This window comes from Peromyscus californicus, unplaced genomic scaffold (genome assembly GCF_007827085.1).
Source record: "Peromyscus californicus insignis strain IS unplaced genomic scaffold, ASM782708v3 Scaffold_11__1_contigs__length_118956290, whole genome shotgun sequence".
Lineage (NCBI taxonomy): Eukaryota > Metazoa > Chordata > Mammalia > Rodentia > Cricetidae > Peromyscus > Peromyscus californicus.
In genome coordinates this window covers 38,284,355-38,306,165 of record NW_026294402.1, presented here as the reverse complement: position 1 = coordinate 38,306,165, position 21,811 = coordinate 38,284,355, and the positions used below count along the sequence as shown (strand labels likewise).

At 52.5% G+C, this 21,811-nt stretch overlaps 3 protein-coding genes across 6 annotated transcripts in view; all 3 read right to left on the bottom strand.

Annotated features, from left to right (window-relative positions):
• Positions 1 to 1,069: 1,069 nt before the first annotated feature.
• C1qtnf5 (C1q and TNF related 5) lies at positions 1,070 to 3,157 on the bottom strand. Of its 2 annotated transcripts, none has more exons than XM_052757766.1 (3): positions 2,950 to 3,157; positions 2,307 to 2,570; positions 1,070 to 1,972 (listed from the first exon to the last, which is right to left on the bottom strand). In XM_052757766.1, the coding sequence occupies exons 1-3, from the start codon at positions 3,155 to 3,157 to the stop codon at positions 1,455 to 1,457; spliced, it is 990 nt and encodes a 329-aa protein (XP_052613726.1). In that variant the 3' UTR covers positions 1,070 to 1,454. The 2 variants fall into 2 exon arrangements, with proteins under 2 accessions (XP_052613726.1, XP_052613717.1); XM_052757757.1 differs by having other exon boundaries at positions 2,920 to 3,154.
• A 30-nt stretch (positions 3,158 to 3,187) lies between these two features.
• Positions 3,188 to 8,756, bottom strand: Mfrp (membrane frizzled-related protein). Its single transcript, XM_052728757.1, is given in 14 exon segments — positions 3,188 to 4,045; positions 4,131 to 4,258; positions 4,761 to 4,889; positions 5,013 to 5,143; positions 5,454 to 5,602; positions 6,462 to 6,538; positions 6,662 to 6,787; positions 6,905 to 6,953; positions 6,955 to 7,036; positions 7,464 to 7,677; positions 7,812 to 7,994; positions 8,083 to 8,196; positions 8,307 to 8,409; positions 8,500 to 8,756. Coding segments are annotated over 14 exon segments (1,764 nt in total). The 5' UTR covers positions 8,554 to 8,756; the 3' UTR covers positions 3,188 to 3,820.
• Positions 8,757 to 16,683: 7,927 nt separating this feature from the next.
• Usp2 (ubiquitin specific peptidase 2) overlaps positions 16,684 to 21,811 on the bottom strand; it is a 28,263-nt gene continuing 23,135 nt past the window's right edge. For all 3 annotated transcript variants that reach the window (XM_052757725.1, XM_052757733.1, XM_052757740.1), the window contains 9 exons: positions 21,303 to 21,414; positions 21,093 to 21,203; positions 20,496 to 20,560; positions 20,212 to 20,315; positions 20,045 to 20,125; positions 19,855 to 19,933; positions 19,558 to 19,665; positions 19,069 to 19,189; positions 16,684 to 18,502 (listed from right to left, as the gene is read on the bottom strand). In XM_052757725.1, coding sequence (XP_052613685.1) covers positions 18,415 to 18,502; positions 19,069 to 19,189; positions 19,558 to 19,665; positions 19,855 to 19,933; positions 20,045 to 20,125; positions 20,212 to 20,315; positions 20,496 to 20,560; positions 21,093 to 21,203; positions 21,303 to 21,414 — 869 coding nt within the window. In that variant the 3' untranslated portion in view covers positions 16,684 to 18,414. The remainder of the gene's footprint in view (positions 18,503 to 19,068; positions 19,190 to 19,557; positions 19,666 to 19,854; positions 19,934 to 20,044; positions 20,126 to 20,211; positions 20,316 to 20,495; positions 20,561 to 21,092; positions 21,204 to 21,302; positions 21,415 to 21,811) is intronic.

Here is a 21,811-nt window from a genome sequence, read left to right as displayed (position 1 = left end):
GGAACTGCTTTGTAGACCAGGCTGGCCTTGAACTCACTGATATACACCTGCCTCTGCCTCCCGAGTACTGGGATTAAAGGTGTGTGCCACCACCGCCCGGCTCTCCCCACTGTAATTTTATGTTACACCTAGAAGCACAATGTCTTATGGAAGAAGGGGAGATGCTGGATCCTGAAGGAGGTCCCTCCACTCTGCATTGAGAGGTTGAGCAATTGGGATTAGCAAACTCTGTGTTTGTTAGTCATTAGCCTGAGCCTGCTAAGCTGAGTGTCACAGGAGGTGAGCCCTCAGGGGACCCGTGGCCAGCCTCAGACTTAATGGCTTGGCCCACCCAGACTGTGCCCAGCACAGTGGAGACAGTTCTCCACTTCCACCCCTTAATTGGAGGCCTGTGGCAGGGCTTGCAACACCCCCCACCCCCTACACACACATCCCACTCCCGCCCCAGGGTGTTGAGCAAGGAGAAGTCTGGCTCCTTCCAGTCTCTGTTTAATGTGGAGGATAAACATTTTATTAGAGAAGATAAACTTCCTGAGCTGGGGGCCGAGGACCTCCTTTTCTTCTACTTTCATCTGAAATTCTTTCTTCAGACCTTAATACCCTTCTTTCTCCTAACGGTTACCATAGAAGTCCAGACCTTAAATCATTACTGCAATCTGGAGCTTGGTCGCCCCCTTGTGGTTATCCCAGAAACTACTTATCTCTGGGTGGGGGTGAGAGCAGTAGCTTTCCAGTTAACTAAGAAAGCAGGTATCTTTACCGTTATCTGGCTCACATCGAGGGCACTGGTGATTGGAAGTCCCTGATTCTTTTTTAGACCAGACAGTGGCTGATCCCATTTGGTTTGGCATGTCTGAATTAGAAAAATGTGTCCCTTTTTCTGCGTGGCCAGAGCCCCAAATCAGGAGGGCAATCCTCTGGTCAGGCAATCCTGTTTACCCTCTACATAACTAGGTGGCAGCTCCGTGGATTATTCTAGGTCTGCTTGCTATATCTCTGCCTCATGGCTCCATCCCACCCAAGAACCCTCCCTGCTGTGGGTCCTCAGAAGAAAGGCAGAAGCCAGTGGGAGGTTTTTGAGATTTATTGAGTGACCTCTGAGAAAAAGGCCCGCCCTAGGAGCAGGAGAGATGGAGTCAAGGACCTAGAGGGGCACAGGACTAGGAAGGAGCATCCCACTTTAAAATCCCGGACCGGGGGCAACCAGGAACCCACAGTTGCCAGCACAGCACACTCTATAAAGTCCTGGGCAGAAACCCAGCCACTGTTCCATGCTGCCTGTCTTGACCTCAGACAGCCTCTGTCTCCATTCCTTGCCAGCCGTGGGACAGGAGGGTGGCTCCCTCTCTTCCCTAATCATTCACAATATTCCAGGGGGCCAGCCCTCCTGGTATGCGCCTTTCAATGTCACACCCTCCTCTAGGAGCAAGTGCCAGCTCCCGGTTCACCACACGTTAGGCGAAGACTGGGGAGCTGTGCCAGTCAGAATAGACGAGAAATCCGGAGAAGGTGCTGTCGGTCTTGATACTGGCATAGATGCCAATGTAATCACCCACGCCCACCTGCACCCACACCTGGTCCTCAGGTTCCAGCCTTACCATAGCACCCCCTGAAAGTGAGGCTGGCTTGGGCCACCCCCCGAAAAACTGGAAGAAAGAGGCGATGGACTCGCCATTTTTGACAAGATCGAACTGCAAGCTGGCTCGGTAGACAGTGGCGTGGACGGCGAAGTAGTAGACACCAGGCACTTGGCAGGTGAACTTGCCCGTAGTGGCATCGTAATGTCCCTGCTCATTCAACATCACGCGGTCGAAGGGTAGGGGTGCGTCGGCTGGCGGAGGCACTCGACTCTCGGATCGCTTGGCACTGAAGGCTGATCGCGGGGGCACCGAGCACTCCCCGGCAGGTCCGGTAGCCCCCACGGGACCTGCCTCTCCACGCGGCCCGGGCTCCCCACGCGGCCCAGGCAGTCCTGGGGGTGGGAGGGCGAAGGGGAGAGATTAGGAGCCACAGTGCAGTGCAGAAGGGTGACTCCATTGACCATTCCTAAGTCTCCCAGCCTCCCTGGCTATTGCCTCCTGCAAGCAGCAGATCTGAAGTGCTGAGTAGAGGGATCTAGGCTTTCTGACTCCCTGGGGCTGACTCACCCCCTCCACCCACAGCCCACTTCGCCCCACCCCAGCCGACTGGAATGGAGGTGGAGTAGCGCCCCCTGGCGGGACCCTCGAACCCCAAAGGATCTACGAGAGCAGCTGCGGCGCTCACTTAGGATGTCCCCAAGGGCTGCGACGAAGATGACTTCTTACCCGGCCTCCCGCCCTCGCCTTTCTCGCCCGGAGCTCCGGGCGCACCGTCGCGGCCATCACGACCGTCGCGGCCAGGCAGGCCTTGGCTGCCATGGTGGCCTGGTGTGCCTGGAAGGCCGGGCTGCCCGGGACACAGGCTGGGGATCTTGTTGTCATCTAGTGGAGGAGAGCCTGACACCAACCCCAGAAGCAGCAGGGCAAGAAGTGGTCTCATGGTGGTGACCCCGGAGGTCCAGACGCCAGGATCCTCTTGTAGTCTGTGGGCTGGGCAGGACCAGAGTCGGAACCCAGAATCTTGGGACCCACCTCGCGCCCCACCCAGGTGGAACCCAGCAGGTCCCCGCTCCAGAAATATGCCTTTGGGGCTGAGTGTAGTGTGACGGGAAGAAGAGGAGGGCGCCCCAGATCAAGAACTGGGAGAGCACCGGAGTGGAAAGGAAAGCAAGCCCTCCCTACCCGGTCCCCTAGCTGGCGCCCAGGCTTTCCCACAGCCCCTCCCCCACCCACCCTCCTCCTCTGCCAGACTCACCCCCTCCCCGCTCCCCAGCTCCCCCAGCTGCTCTCTCTGAATGGCTTCCTCAGACCCTCCAGCTGGCCCTGCTCCCACTCCTACCCCAACCAGGCAGCCCCTGCCCTTGCTGACTGATTCCAGCTTCTGGTTGCTCCTTGCCGGCTCCACAGCGCTCCTCCCAAACTCCTAGAGGAAACCAGTTGTTCAGGGGCCAAGAGCTCCGGGGCTGGGAAATAGCAGGGAAATAACTCGTGGTGTCGCCCGGCGGCCGGCCAAAGTTGTGGGGGTGTAGGGGGTGTGGAGAAAGGAGGAGGAGGAGGAGAGAGGCTTGAGCCTGCATTACAGAGAGGCTGAACTGTCAGATAGACAGTTCTTGGGGCTTCAGTTCCCAGGAGCTGGAGGGAGGGAGGGATGGGGCAGTGATAGAGACCAAGGTCAGGGCTAGTGTGTGGGGGTGGGGTGGAGGGTGGAGAACGGGATCAGCAGAGCCCAGGGTGAAGAATTCCAAAAGCAGAGAGCCAGTTGGACCCCCAGGGGTAGGATAGGGTCCCACCACACCGGTAGGCACTCAATACAGTTTTGCTGACTAAACGGAAAAGCTGAAGGTCTGGTGACTGATCTTACATACTCAAATGGAAAGGGGGAGGCCGAAGATAGGAATCAGGGTCAAAGACTCGGGTAGGAAGTCTCTAGTCTGTCCAATGGCACAATATGGGGCCCGGCCACTGCCTGGGGCTGTCGTGGCAAATAAGAGTGCAGGGAAGGTGCAGGGAAGGAAGGTAGGGTAGTCCCATTAGCTCTGGGCAGGATCCGAGTTGGAACTGGTCCTTCTCCTTGGGAAGCACCAGAGGATGGGCAGAGTCCCGTGCCTGGTCACTCTTCCCTTTGTTTTCTACCTGCCCTGCCCACTCATATGGGTAGAGGAGGATGGGCAGACAGAGGGTGCCCTGCCCACTCATATGGGTAGAGGAGGATAGGCAGACAGGGTAGGGCTGGCGTCCTGTCAGGGCTGGGAACAAGCATCCAGGCTAGCCGCCTCAGGAAGCCTGTTACAGTTGAAGGGCCAGGGGGTGCCCAGTAGTGCCAGGCTAGACTGGCACTGTTGTTCTGCCTCCTGGCAGACAGAGCGGCAAGGGGGCAGGATAGTGCCCAGTGGGGTGCAGTGAGGTACAAGCAGCCCGCAAAGGAGCCTCCGGAAATTCTGGTAGCAGGGTAGACTTGTCAGACTCTGTGGGAGGAAGAGGCCAACCTCAGATGTCCAGTCCCCATGTGCCCACCCCTTCCGATGGCCTCCCCGCTCGGTGTCCCAGCACCTTGTAGCCTCGGACGATGTCTACCACCTCCTCCTGGGTGGCCAGGCCCACCCAGATGTTGGGGAAAGCTGTGGTACTGTAGCTTAGTCCGAGGCACATCTCCACTTGGACAGGTTCACAGGCCAGGTCTGTAAGGGGGAGGGTTGGGTTACTGTGGGGGACAAGACACCGCCTGGCCCTGGGTCCTTATTTCCGTGTGGACTTCTGTTAAGTATCTCAAGAGGCACTACAGAACTGTTTCACACACTCCAACGAGCCCTTCTGTTCTCCAGAGCCTGTGTTTGCCAGTGCGTCATGTAGGCAGGCCCCTCTGATCTTAGGGAATGTGGAGTACCCATTGGGGACCACTGGGGACTGCTCCTATCATGTGCTCTGTGAAGCAGGCTGTAGAGAGTGACGAGGGAGATAAGTCTTGACACCCCTACCACTGACCCCTACATTCCCAAGTCCCTTTCAGGTGACATTAGTGTACAATGCTGACCCTGGCTGAGAGTCCCGCCAGGACTCTGTAAAGTGGTCCCGGGGTGAGGAGAGAAGGGCCCAGACACGAACTTATCAGGGGGGAAGGAAAGTGGGGTAGGAACCCAGCCTGTTGTGGCCGGCAGGGCTTGCTCGGGTGAGGCTCCTTACCTGGCTGTAGGAACAAGTCACTGCTGCAGTTGTCACTGCTGCCATCCCCACAGTCTCTCCATAAGTCACACATCCACTGCAGATCCCTACATCCTCCGTGCCGGCAGAACTCTCTGGGCCCACAAGGGTCTGTGGGCACAGAGGCGTGACAGTGCCCTAGACATGCCTGGACCCACTACCCTCCAGGGTCCCCTTTGATGTTCCACGGGGGAGCCTCCATTGCCCACACCCACCTGCCCAGGGGACACCTACTCTCTGTCGCATTGGTGGCCTGGTAGGTGGCTAAGAAGCCCCCGCTGCTGATACCAAGATCCGTCTTAAAGATCACAGCCAGCTGGTGCTGTGAGGAGATGAGGTGGGGCGGTGGCTCTGTGCCGCAGAACCTGCCCGGAGCAGAAAAATATCCTGGCACAGGCCGCTGGCCAGCCCTGGGGGCTCTGGCTCTTGGCCTTGCCAAGGGTGATGGGGAACAAGACCGCTGATTCATGGAGCTTGGGGTCTGGGGAAGGAGACACACGCTTTTCGTTACAATGAAACGACTTCTTAAACTGGAGCCCCTTTGAGAGGGGGGGGGCGTCAGGGAAAATAGGGGAAGGCAGAGGCCCTATGGGTGGGAAGAGTAAGGCTGAGCAGCTGCAGAAGTGAGGCCTGGTCAGGAGAGCACATGCTGTTTCAGGGTGCCCTGCTGGGTACCTGCCCAGGAAGCTGAAGGCCCCGGAACTGCTGGTCTCATACACTTCCACGTAGTCAAACTTGCACTCGGCCTGTGCTTCCAGGCTGAAGTTGTGGAACTGTAGTCTTATGCCGTATCCCATGGGCACTGAGATGTACCAGGTGCAAAGCTGGAGGAGGGTATAAGTAAGACAACTCACAGGGACCTCCTCCTGCCTCAGTCTGGTCTTGCAGGGGGCTTCTATGGCCAGAGCAGACTAGGCGAGGCGTGAGTGTGTGGCTGTTGCCACCTCACGTTCGTCATTGGTGCCTCTTAAAGAGGAATGGTCAGTCAGGCATGTGGCTTACACCTATAATTTCCAGTGCTTGGGAGTAGAGTTTAAGGTCAGCCTAAGCTATATGTCAAGTTCCAAAGCAGCCTCCTGAGCTGCATACAGAGACTGTCTCAAAAAGCCAAGGACCAAGGCTATAGCTTAGTGGTAAAGAACTTGTCTGGCCTGCACAAGATCCTGGGGTTGCTCCTTGGCATGGAAAAATAAAAAAAAACCAAAAAAACAATCCAGCAGGTTTTGTGGGGGGTGAAGGCACAAGGATGCACACCTTTATTTCCAGGCAGAGGCAGGTGGATCTCAGTGGGTTCCAGGCCAGCCAGGGCTACATAGTCAGACCCTGTCTCAAAACAAACAAAAACCCAGGCCTGGCGTGGTGGCCCATACCTATAATCCAAGCACTTGGGAGGCTGGGGCAGGAGGATTCTCACCAGTGACAGGATCATCATGGGCTACAGAGTGAGACCTTGTCTATAAATAAATAAATGTCCTTTCAAATGGTCTGGTCTCAGAGATAGATGTGTTTACCCAGCATGGAAATATCTGGGTATGCAGTTGGGTGCTTAACAATGTTTCCTTTGGCCGGCATGAACTGATTTTACCAAGTACATTCCCAGGCAAACTGTTTCCAGGCACACAACTATAGGCACGCTGGTGTCTTGTGTGAGTACATACCAGTTCCCGAGGGCGCTGCATTTACCTGTTGGTGAGGGTAGTGCTGTGGGTAGTTGGGAGTAGAGAATACCCCGTGGAGCCCAGTCAGATTCCCTCCACACCCTGGAGAGAAGCCGAATGACTCGTGAGTGGCCAGGCAAGAAAACGCTGGGTCGGAGCAGGGGAGCCCAGCCTGGGACAGAAGCCTGACTGTGTGCCTGCCCTGTCCCATGGCTGGGCCCGTACCGAAGGTCTCGGCGCTGCAATTGGCCTCATCGCTGCCATCGTCACAGTTGGCAATGCCATCACACACTAAGTCACGCTTCAGGCAGAGGAGCAGGTCACAGCGGAACTCATTATGGGCACAGCTCCCTGGAGAAGGACACGAACCATCTGGAACCAGAATCCCCCAGCGTTTCCAAGCCCCTTGCCAGTGTTGGGAGTGGCTGAGCGGGAGGCAGCTAGGAACTGTGATGGGAAGTCACTCACAGTGCCCAGGGGCCACAGCTTGGTACCAGGCCTGGAAACCAGACCCTTCCGACGTCGTCATCAGAGACGAAGGACACACGGAGGTGGCTGGTGTTGGTGTTCAGCGTGGCTGGAGGCGTTTTACCACACACCCTGCAAAAAAGCCAGGTTGGGGGTGATGGAGGCTCTGAACTCAGATAAGAAACGGACCAGAGCCCAGGAGGTGGTGGCCCATGCCTTTAATCCCAGCGCTTGGGAGGCAGAGTCAGACAGATCTCAGTGAGTTCGAGGCCAGCCTGGTCTACAAAGTGAATTCCAGGACAGCCAGGGCTGTTACACGAAGAAACTTTGTCTTGGAACACCCTCTACCCTCAAAAAAAAAAAAAAGAAAAAGAAAAAGAAAAGAAAGAAAGGGACCAGAGAGGGAAGTCCTTTCCCTAGGGCACACCACAGCAAGATGCTGGCAGGGGAGAGGTCAGAGGTCAGTTCTGTTAATTTCCTTCTGGTCAGATTTTTGCTTCTGCTTCCAGTTTCTCCACCCTTCAGACAAGTGGGATCCCCTGGAAGCAGAGAGACCCACCTGAGGAGTGGACCTGAAGGCTCTGGGCTAATTTCCAAGCGATCAAAAAGACAGGAGAGCACACCTTCTATGCTGAGGGCTTGAATCTTGAGCTGTATTGTCTGGCCTGCGGCTACCTGGATGTGCCAGACACAGTGGCTATGGGGTGGGTAAAGGTCTGGGTAGTTGGGGCTGCTGAAGAAACCCCTTGGACCAGGAAGGAGGCCTCCGCAGGCTGCAGGGGATGGAGGTTAGAGTTAAGAGGTCAATAGGAGAGAGGCCTTCCCCCACCCCCAAGGTTCCTCTTCCAGGCTTTTCCTCCCCGCTGCCACCTTGGGCCTTCTCCGGAAGAGTGCCCTTAGAACTCACTGGTCTGGTGTGTAGGGCTCAGGGCTGCTGGAGAGGTGGTGGTGGTGGTGGTGGTGGTGGTGGTGGTGGTGCTGGTGCTGGTGCTGGTGTTAGGAGTAGAGCTAGGAATGCTACCCTTGGGGGTGAGGCCTCGGGCAGGCAGTGGGCTCTCAGTTGTCCTGGGGAGGGATGTAGCCTGGAACTCTGGGGGAAGGAGGATGGAGGCATGTCATTTAGAAGAGCAGGTCCGTGGGGGCTGGTAGAGTAGATCATGGACTCTCCATGTACTTACGAGCCAGGATGACAGCCACCAGCAGCCCCAGGAGCAGGACCAGCAGACCACTGAGCAGCAGGATACAGAGCCAGGAGAAATGACAATCCGGCTGTAGCCCCCGGAGACGCTGGGCTGTGTGTGGGGGGACACAGTGGGCTTTAGAGACACCCCTGTACGGGATGTCCCTCACGCCTTAGTTCCTGGGCTCTCTCCTGTGCCCGAGCAGCCCCTAAGATGGTTACCATGCCAGGGAGCTTCGAGGCTTCTACTGGCATCTTTCTGTAAGGCTGGTGGAGGGCAAGAAGGCCCTGCTTCAGGATCGAAAGCAGGATTGCAGAACTCTGTCTGGAATGGAAGACAGAGGCTTATGGGCTGGGACAGGCAGGTTCACCGGGGACCTGGGATCTTGGAAGGTGGGTTCCACGTGAGCCTTACCTTGCTCAGCTCAGTTGCCTCTGGACGGAGGATGACATCGGAATAGTCCTTCATGGCTTAAGATTCTGCATAGCTTTCTGGAGATCCTGTGACAGCCCAAGACCCCTGAGGGTTCACTCCCTGGTCACAAGCTACCTATCAAAGAAGCAACCTTTACTCTCGGAGGGACAAGGCTGTCAGGAGAGACCAGTTCTCTGGTGGCCTTCGGCAGAATGGTTGGGGCTCCAGGCTACTCTCTCTCCACATGGGGGAGGGAACTGATGCGGGAAGGAATTCACCAAAAGCACGGAATGGTCCTTAATCCAACTCAGCTGAGGATGCTGAGGTCAAGACCCTGGCACTGAACAGCAGTCCTTAAAGGCACAGGCAGTGGCTGTGGGCACCAACAGAGAAAGCTAGGGATCCTGCTGCAGGATGTGATTAGGGGAGTCACCTGCCCTCCCCTGCCCCCAAGGTAACGAGGGCGGGCCAGGAGCCGGGGGTTGGAGAACATGACTGCAGTGAAGGCCTTGGAGCCTCAGGTGAAGAGAGACAGAGACAGGGACAAAGCGCTTGGGGGGGGGTACAGCCGTCTGAGGGTCACAGACAAAGCCGGCGCTTTGCCCCATCTCAGTGGCAAAGTTACTGGCTAACCCTGGACCTTTGGAGGAAGCCGCTCCTCCTCCACCCCCAGCTTTTTTTTTTTTTTTTTTTTTTTTTTGGTTTTGTTTTTCGAGACAGGGTTTCTCTGTGTAGCTTTGCGCCTCTCCTGGAACTCAGTTGGTAGCCCAGGCTGGCCTTGAACTCACAGAGATCCGCCTGGCTCTGCCTCCCGAGTGCTGGGATTAAAGGCGTGCGCCACCACCGCCCGGCTTTTTTTTTTTTTTTTCAAGACAGGGTTTCTCTTTATAGTCCTGGCTGTCCTGGAACTCACTCTGTAGACCAGGCTGGCCTCAAATTCACAGAGATCTGCCTGCTTCTGCCTCCTGAGTGCTGGGATTAAAGGCATGAGCCACCACCACCCTGCTGGCTGGCTTTGGCTTTGTGTGTGTGTGTGTATGTGTGTGTGTGTGGCCTCATATTGCCTGGGTTGGCTTCAAACTCTTTATGTAGGCAAGGATGACTATGAACATTATAAATATGTGATATATATCATATATATATGATGTGTGTGTGTTATGTTCATGCATGTGTGTATGGAAGCTAGAAGTTGATGTCAGTGTTTTCCTTGATCACACACATATATGTACACACACACACACACACACACACACACACACACACACACACATCTATATGAGATTATATATCGAGGCAAGGCCTCTCACTTGATCCAAGAGTTTGCTTGATTCTGCGTGTCTAGCCAACCAGCTTACTCCAGGGACCACAGACCACAGGGCTGCCATGCCTGACTGGCATTTACGGTATTTCCGTGAGTGGCCAGTACTTACTCACTAAGCCATTTCCTCAAGAGGACCTGGAGCTCCTGAGCCTCCTGTCTCTGTTTCCAGGGGCTGTGTGTGCACCACCACATAGTGCGGGGTTGAACCTTCACGCATGCTGGGTCCGCACTCTACCCAACGGAGCTACAGCACCAACTCCATTTTTTGTTGAGTTATAGTTGTTATTTTATTTTGAAACAGGGTCTCTCTGTGTTGAAGCTAGCCTCAAACTTGGAGCCATCCTCCTGCCTCAGTCTCCTTGCTGTTGGGAGGGTGTTTTCACCTGTTATATCCATTGTCTGTGTTATAAGAATGAGAAGAGAAGCAGTCTCACAGAAAGCGTGGCATGAGATTGAGGGGTTGGCTCCCCACAGCTGGGTCCCCAAGCCTGCAGGAGGAAGGACACCTGACTTGTGCGCAGGTTGAGGTGTGGAGTCTGGTTGTTGGTCTGGCTGCTGTCACGAGGTAGAAGGTCTACACTAACAAAGCAGTGCCCTATCCCTGCCTGGCGCAGCCGGTCCAGGGAGAAAGGCAAGGGACTGCCGGCTGTCTTGTCTCATCACAGTGCTGGGCTGGGCTGAGAGTCTGGAAACAACTTCACGTTTCCAGCCACTACTTGTAGAATGTCTGTGATGTTTTAGACCCTGGGCAAGAGGTCTTACATATTGTTTTCTCTCATTTCATACGTAACTCAACGGGGTATCATAACCATTTTACAAAAGTCGCTACTAAGGCTCTGAGATGTCACACAACAGAAAAGATAAAGAGTTAAAACTTTAAAGAGTTAAAAGCATGTGTTTTGTATGGATACAACTTTACTCTAGAGGGGGCCACGCTGTGTTAGGAGAGTGGAAGGGGCAGACAGATCTGTGAGCCTAAGACGGCTGTCTCTGCACTCAGGAAAGGAGCCTTTGTCCAGTGCCTTCTCAGCGGCCTGGCTGCTTCTGTCTAGGCCTCAAGCTTCTCCTGGACTCTGAACTTGGAGTCCAGCAGTCCTGGACAGCCAAGTATGGTGGCTCACACTTTTAATTCCAGCACTTGGGAGGTAGAGGCAGACAGATCTCTGTGAATTCAGGTCCAGCCTGGTCTATGTAGTGAGTTCCAGGACAGCCAGAGCTACATAGTGAGACCCTGGAGAGAGGAGAGAGAGAGAGAGAGAGAGAGAGAGAGAGAGAGAGAGAGAGGAGAGAGAGAGGAGGGAGAGGAGAGAGAGAAGAGAGAGAGAGAGGGGAGAGAGACCGGACTAGAACCCACAGACAGCCTGCACTGGGCTTTGTAGATGGTGAGTTTTGGGGAGGGGGTGAGCCCTATGGTGTGATTATTCACTAGAGGTTGTGGGCATCAGGCCTGGCTGGGTGATGAAGTGGGCTGATGGAGCTGGTCATCCTTATCTTTGTAGCACATGACTTAGCAGAAGCAGTTTCAAAGTGGGGCTCAGAGACTCCCCCTCCTCTCCATCCCCAACTCAGATTGGGTAGGGTTTATTACAGTCATGACTTGGTGGGGTATAGGGCAGCACAGTGGAAGCCGTCTGTGAACAGGGCCCATCACTTGTCCAGGGACCGTGACTGACTCCACAGCCATCAGGGATGAGCCGTGTCTCAGCTGCCACTTAGTGAAGCCCCACTTCTTAGAGATGTGAATCTTCTGGCAGCCAGGGGACTTGAACTTGTCTCTACACAAGGGCTCAAGGACTTGTTTTTTTATTCTATAGATTAATGCGGATGGATAAGATGACATGGCCAATGTGAACCCTGGCCACTGCCAGGGGATTCCCAAAGGCACCCACATACCTGTCTGGAGCCCAGGTTGGGGACAGCATTGACAGCAGAGGCATGAAGATCTCTAGAAAATCGTCTCCAAGGTCCTGAGGGCAACCCATGTAGTCTACCAAGGAGGCTGCTATTCCAGCCATGGCATCCTCTTTCTTGGCAGCTTTTTGAGATATGGTCTTTTTTCCCTTCAAGATTTATTTTTATTTATGTATATAGTGTATGTATGCCTGAACCAGATGTGTACAGATGCCTACGGAGGCCAGGAGTGAGTCTCTTCTTCTACCATGTGGGTTCAGGGGTTGTTGAATTTAAGTTGCCAGGTTTGGAGACAAGGGCCTTTACTTGCTGAACTATCTTGCCAACCCAGTTCTAATTAAAAAAACAACTGCATTATTATCTAAAAATGCATAATGATGTAGTAATATTACCTAATAAAAGATGTGTGTGTATGCACACAAATACACATGCAGGTGTGAATGTGGAGGTCACAGGTCAACTTTGAGGAGCCAGCTCCCTCCTTCCCCAATGGGGATTGAAGTCAGGTCCCCAGGCTTGTGCAGTAAGTGCTTTAGGTACCCACTGAGTAGTTCTCTGGCCATGAGTTGCTTCTTGATGGGTATTTGATCATAACAATGAGAAAAAGATTTCTCCCCCGCCCCCCCCACAGAGTACCTACTATGTGCCACACTTTTTCTAAGCAATCTCCTAGCTCTGAGCTGGTATTATCATAATCAGCTTACAGACGAGGAAACTGGGCCCAGGGAGGTCACATCACCCCGAGCTGTGATTGCTGGCCACTTCCTCCTGTCCTAGGCAACCCACACAGGTGGTTGTTGGTGCCCATGAGAGTTGAAGGGTGGGGACCCTTGGAAGTGTCCAGCTCAAATAGACCTAGCAGGGCTCAGCTAGCTCCTGCAGGCTTTGCTGCTGGGCATGTGTGCATCTTACATGGTGGTTCCCGTCGCTTCCTAATAAGGTAGGACAGTTCTGAGGAGAGTCCTGCCAAATGCTGTCCCCAATTCAACCAAAAGGCTTCAGGTGGAGCAAGAACTAGGTGAGCTCCATCTTGCTTCTCCCACAGCCAGGTGGTGTGGCCTTTGGCGGGTCTTCAGCCTTCAGTACCCTCATTGTCAAAGTGACAGGTGGCCTCTAAGTCCCCAACTCTAAAGATCCATGAAATATGAATTGGGTTGAGCATTGATCCATCAAAAACGAACTCTGAGGCTGGAGAGATGGCTAGTACCGTACCAGATCTCCAGTACAAGTAGATCTGTCCTTGCATTTCCTTGTTATCGGTTTCGATAAGGACACTTGCTGCCAAACCTTGAATTTGATTCCAGAAACTGACATGATGGAAGAAAAGAAAGGACTCTCAGAAGTTCCAGCCATACGCCGTGGTGTGCACACGCTGTCCTCCTAGAATAGGTAAATGTAAAAGAAACAAACAAACAACAAAAATAACCTATAAACTGGGCCAGGGAACCTTGGGTGTGTAAGTCCCAATTCAAGTGTGTATTTGGAGGAAAAGTGACTTAGCATGAAAATACCTGAGCAGAGGCCTTCCGTCCCCGTGAGGCTGGGAGGCCTACAGAGGGGAGGATCTTGTTCAAGGTCACAAAAGCAACTGCAGAGGCAGCTCCTCTCTCAGCCAGGGCCTGCAGGAACACCGGTTAAGAATGGCGAAATAATCCAAGTTGCTAGGAGGCGAAGCAGATCACAAAGAAATGCGACGACAGACCTGCTTGTGTTTGGGGTTTGGTGCAGTCCTGGGGACCGTTGCCATGGGGATGAGATGGCACCGCTGGCCAAGCAGAGAAAGGAAAGCTGGGAGCAAGGGCCAGGGCTTGAGTCCCTACTTTGTTACAGTCTGTTCTCTGGAGAACAGAATGCACAGGGTGGCTTCTACCACCCCTGAAAGCCAGGCACCATCACTTGGCTGAGAGCCATTTTCTATTTAGAAGAGGACATTGTTTACCTGTGGCTGACTGGGAGAAGCCACCAGCCTGTAGACGTCTCATCCTAGGTCCTGCCATTCCCGGGGTGGACAGGGAAGTCCAAGTCCCTCAGAGAGAAGCCACAGAGTTTATTTAAATCTTTCTTATGCTGCTGGTGTGGTTTGGGGCTCAGTACAGCATACCAGAAGCCCTGGGTTCAATTCCCAATGTCAACTAAAATGGGATGGGGAAGGCACACAGACCTGTAATGGAATCCCAGCCCCTGCAGAAGTAGAAGCTGGAGACCAGATTTAGCTCATCCTAGGCCTTAGGCAGCTCAAGGGCCACCCGGACCATATGACATCATGTCTCAGAGTAAAAGTTACATCATCTTCTTTCTTCCTCACTGTCATGAAATCCCCAGACTAAAAAGTTGTCTTCCGCCGGGCGGTGGTGGCGCACGCCTTTAATCCCAGCACTCGGGAGGCAGAGGCAGGTGGATCTCTGTGAGTTCGAGGCCAGCCTGGTCTCCAAAGCGAGTTCCAGGAAAGGCGCAAAGCTACACAGAGAAACCCTGTCTCGAAAAACAAAACAAACAAACAAACAAACAAAAAAGTTGTCTTCCAAATTGGGCCTAGTGGTGCACGCCTTTATTCCCATTATTCCCAACATTTGGGAGGCAGAAGCAGGTGGATCTCTGGGAGTTTGAGGCCAACCAGGTCTACCAAGTGAGTTCCAGGACAGCTAAGGCTACACAGAGAAACCCTGTCTTGAAAACCAAAACCAAAACCAAAACCAAACCAAACCAACCAACCAACCAACCAACCAACCAACCAACCAACCAACCAACCAACTAACCAACCAAAAAAGCCTTTCCTTCATGAGGTGGGCCACACAGTAGCACACAGGCCCCAAGTGGCAGCAGATATTTGTGCCACAGCAAGGATGGATAGATAAACTTTATTTCCCCTTAGTGTCTAGAGCAGTGAGGTGGTTAGGAAGAAGAATCCTGGAACATTCTAGGCTTATGGGAGAGGGAGGAACTTCAGCTTCTCTAGTTCTAATATTCCATTTCCAAAGAAATGGAAAAGGAAAGAAAGGAAAGCAGTAGTGATGAGTGCACCCCCCCCCCCCCCAAAAAAAAGGACAATGTCACTATGGGTTTTTGTTTGTTTGTTTGTTTTTGTAGTTTTGGCTGTTCTGGGGTTCACTTATGGAACAGGCTGACCTCAAACTTAGAGATCCACCTGTCCCTGCCTCCCAAGTTCTGGGATTAAAGGGGTGTACCACCACACCTGACTTCAAAAAAAAGATGTGTCTGAGTGTTTTGCCTGAAGGCGTGTATGTGTACCATGTGCATATAGTGCCCCCGGAAATCAGAAGCGGGCATCAGATGCTCTAGGACTGGAGTTACGGATTTGTGCACTGGTTTGTGCTTGCTAGGAATTGGCCTGGGGTCCTCTGGAAGAGCAGCCAGTATCTTTATCACGAGCTGTCTCTCCAGCCCTTCCTCTCCTTTTTGAAACAGAAGCTTATATACGGCACAGACTGACCTTCAAGTTGCTATGATCTGGGGATGACTTTGCACTCCTGATTCTCTTACCTCTAGCCCTGCCTCTCCAAGTGCTGGTGTAACAGGCTTGGGCCTCTAGGCCTGGCTCTCAAATTTTGATGGAAGTTCTTTAGGAAGTGGGCATGTAACTCAGTATACTCAGTGCAACACCTGCTTAACATGCACAGGCCCTGCTTTAATCTCCAACACCTTAAAACAAAGTAAAAGCCAAACCGCCTTAGGGGATATGGTAGTTTGAATGAAAATGGCCCCCATGGGCCCCTAGGGAGTGGCACTATTAGGGGGTGTAGCCTTGTTGGAGTAGGTATGGCTTTGTTGGAGGAAGTGTGTCACTGGAGTTAGATGATCAAGCCAGGCCCAGTGTCGCTCTCTCTTCCTGTTGCCTGCGGGTTGGGATGTAGCACTCCCAGCGACCTAACACCTTGTCTCCATGCTGCTGTGCTTCCTGCCTAACGGTCTAAACCTCTGAACTGTAAGCCAGCCCCAATTAAGTGTTTTCCTTTATAAGAGTTGCTGTGGTCATGGTGTCTCTTCACAGACATAAAAACCCTAAGACAGGAAATCAACCCTTTAACACACAGTCATGACAGTTTGCCTTAAGACCAGCGACACTGTCATGGAGGTCTGCAGCAGAGGTCTGGTCTACACAGATCAGTTTTTACAGAAATGTGAGCCAGGTGTGCTGGCTCATGCCTGCAATCTTGATACTTTGTAGGTTGGAGCAGGAGGACTGCTGTGAGTTCAAGGTCAGCCTGGGCTACAGAGATACTGTATTTAAAAAGGGGTTGGCTGTATAAGTATAAGCACTTGTCCCAAAGCCCGATGGCCTGTTCTGATCCCCGGGACCTACATGGTGGAAGGAGAGAAAAGACTCTTGCATGTTGTCCTGACCTCCACAGGTATGCACACACACTCCCTCCCCCAGTAAGTGTAAAAACATGTTACCACCAGATATGGAAGTTCTCCCAGGTGTTTAGATGGCATCCGGCAGGATAATGTCTTTGGAAAGATGATACTGAGGTCTTTGGAAGTATGATATACCTCATAGACATTTTGGCCAAAGGAATAAAATACATATAAACACGAGGACAAACTCAGTCTGGGAATCCAGATGTAGAATATTAGAATATATGACACCTGAAATACATACTATTTAAAGAACAAGAACAACAAAAGAATTGAATGCCAGGCAAGGGGGTCGCATGCCTTTGATCCCAGCACTCAGGAGGCAGAAGCAGGCGAATCTCTGAGTTCGAGGCCAGCCTGGTCTACAGAGCAAGTTCCAGGATGGCCAGGGTTATACAGAGAAACCCTGTCTCAAAAAACCAAGAAAAAAAATTGAAAAGTTGAAGTAACAGGTGGGTGAGTTTCTAGAAGGCAGTGCTCACAGACTGGCGGAAGCAAGGAACTGAGGCCCTTGCTATGCTGGGAGCACTTCCCAGATTTAAGCCCCTCCCAAATCAAGACTGTCACACCAGCAGTGTCTTTCTCAAAGCTACTATTTATTCTGTACAAGGCTCCACTGTACATTAGACATCCTCCTCTTGCTTACATAGTAAGCAAGTGTACACCAGCCCTGGGGCTCAGCTTCACAGGTCTTCCCTAGAGAAGGGTATCAGGCCAGGTAAACTCAGGGTGTCTTTCTAGGGTGCCTCATCCTGGGAACACTCAAGCACTCCAGGTTCTGAGGGCATAAGCCAGGCCCACCTGTGGGGGTGTGCAAAATGCCTTAGTGCTGAATAGCTTGGCTCTTGGGACAGCATGGAGTTTTTGCCTAATGAGGGCCAAATCAAATCCATGGGAAAGAACCATACAAGACATCTCCAGACATCCAGGCTCAAGCTCCCAGGGTGGGACCAAAGATGACTGCCAGGTGGGGTAGGTAGGGGTGGCATGGGTGTCCCTGAGAAGCTCAGTCCAGAGGGCCTTTGTCCAGGAGACTCTGAGAAAGGGACAGATGGTGGGAAGCTTGGGGGATGGGGCATTAAGAAGAAAATAAATTAAAGGTGAAGCTCTGGGGATGAGGGGCCGGTGCTGTCCTTCAAAGAGCTGGGGCTCTATTGGAGGGGGGCGGGGTAAGAGGACCGCAGGAAGACTTGATACACTAGCTGAAGAAATATCCCTTACCCACTTCCCCCTTAACCTCACTGCAATGTGCAACAAGCCAGGGGCCAAGGGCAGCACCTCATTTCCCCAAGAGGCTTTGAACATGGCACTGGGGTAAAGAGACGGCTCAGGGATATCTCAGGAAGGGGAAGTCACCCCCTGGTCCCCAAATGCTATAAGGCACAATTCTTGGAGGCAACTAGATTCCATCCAAAACATTAAAAAAAAAAAAAGAAAAAACAACTTCGAAACAGAAAACTTATTTAGATCCCAGGTCTACTGTGACTACGCTTGGGCCTGGCCGACACTCACCTACCACCACAGGGGGCTAGCATTAGGGAAGTTGTATTTGGAGAAGTTAAAAAAAAGAAAAGAAAAAAAAATAAACAAACCCCAACAAAAAGAGGGCTAGCCCAGTGTCCCAGCTGTGGAAGAGATGTGAAGGACGGACGGCATCTCCAGTCGGAACAGGTTCGTCACAGTTAATTTTTTTTTTTTTTTAAAAAGTTGGGCTTTTGAAAACCCAAACCAGCTCTTTTCAAAGATGTCCCCCTCATCTGTACCCCTGGACTTAGCAGCGTTAAGAGGGCTCTTGGCTCATGGGTGTTTCCTTTCTGGGCTGGTGAGCAGGTCCAGGGGGGGACTCCGTGCACGGTCCTCCCTAGCTCCATCCAGCAGCGATGCTCCCAGCAGGCTCCAGAGGGCGCTGTCCTCCCAGAAGGTGTGGGGCAGGAGAGGGCAGCAGGTGGACTGAGGATCTTCTCCCCACAGACCGCTGTTTTTTATTACACACAGGAAAAAACCACAAGCTTAAAAATGCAAACAAGAGAAGCCGAGGAGCTGAGGAACACTGCTGACTCCTCCGTCTCTGCATCCGTCAGTCGTCTTCCCTGACTGGCCGTGGCTCGGCACCTGGCTCCTCGCTCCAGACCCCGACCAGGCCGTATCAACTTCCGCTCGACAGCTTTATTTCACTTTATTTTTCTCTTACTTGTCAGGATTTTGTTGTTGTTTTTTGTGGTGTTTTTTTTTTTTTTCTGAATTTTTAAAAAACTTAGGACGTGGGGCTGCCACAGGGAAGAGGGAAGGGCTGTAGCTCCTCAATGCTACATACGGGAGGGTGGACTGGCCAGTTCATAGAAGAGCAAATAGGCGTCGCTGGTGCGCACTTGGCTGGAAGACATCGGGGTGACACTGTGGAAAAGATCAGGGGAAAGTCAGAGCCTGTCAAGGAAGGCCACGGGGACACAGCCGGGTGGGTGAGGCTGAGCAAGTGCCTTGGAACTTCTCTATGCCCACCTAAGCTCTGCCTCTGTCCTTGGAGGGTTTTTTTTTCTTTGTCAAGATTTTTAATTATGCGTATGTGGTGCATGTGTGGGTACTTGCACAGAGTGCAGGTGCCCTGGCGGCCAATGGCAATGGACTCTTCTCCGCAACAATAGTCGTAAGAGCTCATAAGCACTCAGCTGTCTTCAGCTCCACCCTCTTTTTTTGAGACAGGGTCTCATACAACCTAAGCTGACTTCAAACTTGCTATGAAGCTGAGGATGACCTTGAACTCCTGATCTCTTGCCTTCACCTCTCAGATGTTTGGTTACAGCTGTAAGCCACCGTGCCCATTTTTGACAGCCCCAGAAAGGGCGGCACAGACTTGTGTGTACGATGGAGCTTTTGATCTCGACTTTCTGTCCACTCAAGATGGAAGCCATAGGAGGGGGTTTGCTACCAGGAGCCCTGTCTGGACCAACGCCACCTCTCACCTGGAGTCATTGAAAGTGTGCCATTCGCCCGTCACTGGACTTCGGCAGTAGGCTGTATAATGGCCTCCCATGGTGGTTCCGGAGTGATTGGACACAGCATAAAGGTTGTAAACAGCATGGTCTGAGGAGGAGACAGGTGTCAAGCCCTGGAGGTATTCCTGGCCCCATGTTCCTCCCCTTCCTTCCTTTGATTTCCCTATCCTTTTTTTTTTCCTTAAAGAAACCATAGCTTCTACTTAAAAAGAAGTTAAAATTTAATTTTAGTTACTCATTGCGTGTGTGTGCAGGTCACAGAGAAACTCGAAGGAGTCACCAGTCAATTCTCTCCTTCTGTGTGGGTTTTGGGGATCGATCTCAGGCCACCAGCGCCTTTACTTGCTGATCTAGCTCACCGGCTCTGACTTCCTATCTCTTCCTAATTCACTAGCTTCCTGCTGCCCCTCTGCCGCCTCTCATCTTTGCTCTTCCCTCCTGCTCGAGTATACTCACTGGTGTTTTCTGAAGCAAATTCTCTCAAGTCCAGGTCTCTTAGTGGAAAATTCACAAATGTTGTGAGCTTGCTGGTTCGTATCCTGGATTCTGAGAACCGCTTCAGGTCTGTGATTGCCGTGAGTCAAGAACAAAAAACCGGAATGGAGTCCTTGGAGAAGTGATTCTTCTCGGGAAGCAGGAAGGCCAACAAAGAAGTCTACACTCCCCCCCCCCCCCCCCGCTCCCCTCCCCTTTTGGTCTCTTGTCATTAGTCACCCCAAACAGTCAGGTCCCAACCGTGGGGGTTAAGGATACGGAGCACCAAGATCTTTGGGAATCTCTGCACAGAGAACTTCTTTATACATCGTTTTCTGGCTCGGCAGCGACAGCATGTCTAAAGAGCGACAAAAGGGGTCAGAACTGTGGCCCTCGGCAGTGGAGAGCCGAGGGGCCCTTCCCCAGCCGGGCACTGTGGAAGGCGTCTCTGTCACTGAGGAGTACTTACTGGCTTTTCATCCCCATCCAGCACATCCTCTTTGGTGAAGAGCCTCATGCAATCCATTAATGTCACCTCAGGATAACCTCTCTGGAGAAAAAAAAGTCCAGGTCAGCTGTCCACAGCCTTGCCAAGCCCGAGAGGGAAGCCGGTGCTGGGGCTATGGCGGGGCATACCTTTGCAATGGGCAACGAGAGGTCCCAGAAGGGATCGAAGACCGTAGAGCAGTAACCACAGTCGGTGCACGTCAGGGAGCTCTTTAGCTGCCCAACGAAGAGGTCTGGGGAAGAGAAAGCCAGCGCGCGCTGACCATTCTGACTGCTTGTCTTCCTTCCCCCCCACTCTTGCCTTAGTTTTGAGAGCCCCAGGCAGACGTAGGGTTCCCTGGGAAAGTGATCCTCAGGGCTTCTCAGCAAAAGCAGGGAACAGCAGAGGCAGGTATTTCTTGTTGTGTACTTACCCCCAATCCGACTGTCTTCCCTCTCTAGATACTTCCTCCACATCTGTCGCCCCTTCTCATCATCACTGGGAACCACAGACAGGAAGACAGCTGGGTCAGAGCTCAAACCCCAGTAGGCGTCAGGGGCTATCAACTAGAATCTTTATGTATCTGTATCTTTGCTGTGGTGCTGGGTATGCAATCTCGGGCCTTGCTCAGTTCTTCACACAGCCCACTGAGCCGTACCTCCCAAGCTATGATGTTTTTCTTGAGACAGGATTAGCCCAGGCTGCTCTCAGATTCATAATCCTTCCTACCTCAGCCTTTTGAAATCTAGGATTACAGGTGTGTACCACCATGCCTGGCTTCAACCTTTTAATCTTCAAAAGCCATCTAGAGGATGTTAACTTAGTGGCAGAGTGCTTGCCCTCATGTACAAGGCCCTAGGTACAATCCTCAGTAACACAGACGCCCACACCACCATCACCAAAATAAAAAGGTCGTGTTTTAAAAAACCACAGCACAGCACAGCTGACTCTCCCCAGATCATTACTCTCAAAGTAGGTACAAATCTCAGGTCCCCAGACCTCACTTCTCAGCAGCTTTCCTCTTACTTACGGGAGGTGATCCAGGTTCTCAGGGCTGGGCTTGGGCCTCACTGTCACCCGGTTCACCTCATTGTGGAGCCCATCCAGGAGGAAGCGAAGGAACTCCTGAGCATCCTGCTGACTGAACCCAGAGAAAGGGAGTGAGCGGCATCTACCAGCACCCTGCTTCTGCTACCGCCCCCTTGGGGAGGACATGCAGACATGCGTTCGAGGCCCTTACTTATAGCCAACGAAGCGTGGTGCGTATCTCTGAATCTGGGTCTTGAACTCAGATGGGCTCACCACATCGTTGGGGGATGACGTCCATATGGTCTGGATTAGTTTTGCAAACTCTGTTGGAAGGAGCAACCAGAGAGAGAGGGTGGAGGACAGGTGAGATATTTTCTCTTTAAAAAAGCGATTTTATTTTAAATTGTGTGGGTATGCATGCATGCTTGTGAGTGCCCAAGGAGCCCAGAAGAGGGTGCTGGATCCTCTGGAACTAGAGTTACAGGTTGCTAAGTTGCCTGACATGGGTTCTAGGAACCAAACTCTGGTCCTTCGCAAGAGCAGTAAGTACTCTTAACCACCGAGCGGCTCTCCAGCCCCAGGTGTGATTATATCTATGAAACCTTGAGCTAGGTGTGGTAGTGTACACCTGTGATCCCAAGTTCAGGTAGGAAGATCAGGAGTTCACGGCCAGCTTGGGCTACCTGAGACTCTGTCTCAAAAACAAGACAGTCATCCAAC

What these genes read in the sequence shown, in the direction of transcription:
- C1qtnf5 (XM_052757766.1), bottom strand. Translation starts at nt 3,157, where the DNA reads ATGCAGGCTCAAGCCTCTCTCCTCCTCCTCCTCCTTTCTCCACACCCC. An exon ending in GCAACCAGAAGCTGGAATCA is followed by an intron (nt 2,571 to 2,949) that starts GTCAGCAAGGGC and finishes GGTCCTGCCCAG; the next exon opens with CCCACAGACTACAAGAGGAT. An exon ending in AGGCGAGGGCGGGAGGCCGG is followed by an intron (nt 1,973 to 2,306) that starts GTAAGAAGTCAT and finishes TCCCACCCCCAG; the next exon opens with GACTGCCTGGGCCGCGTGGG.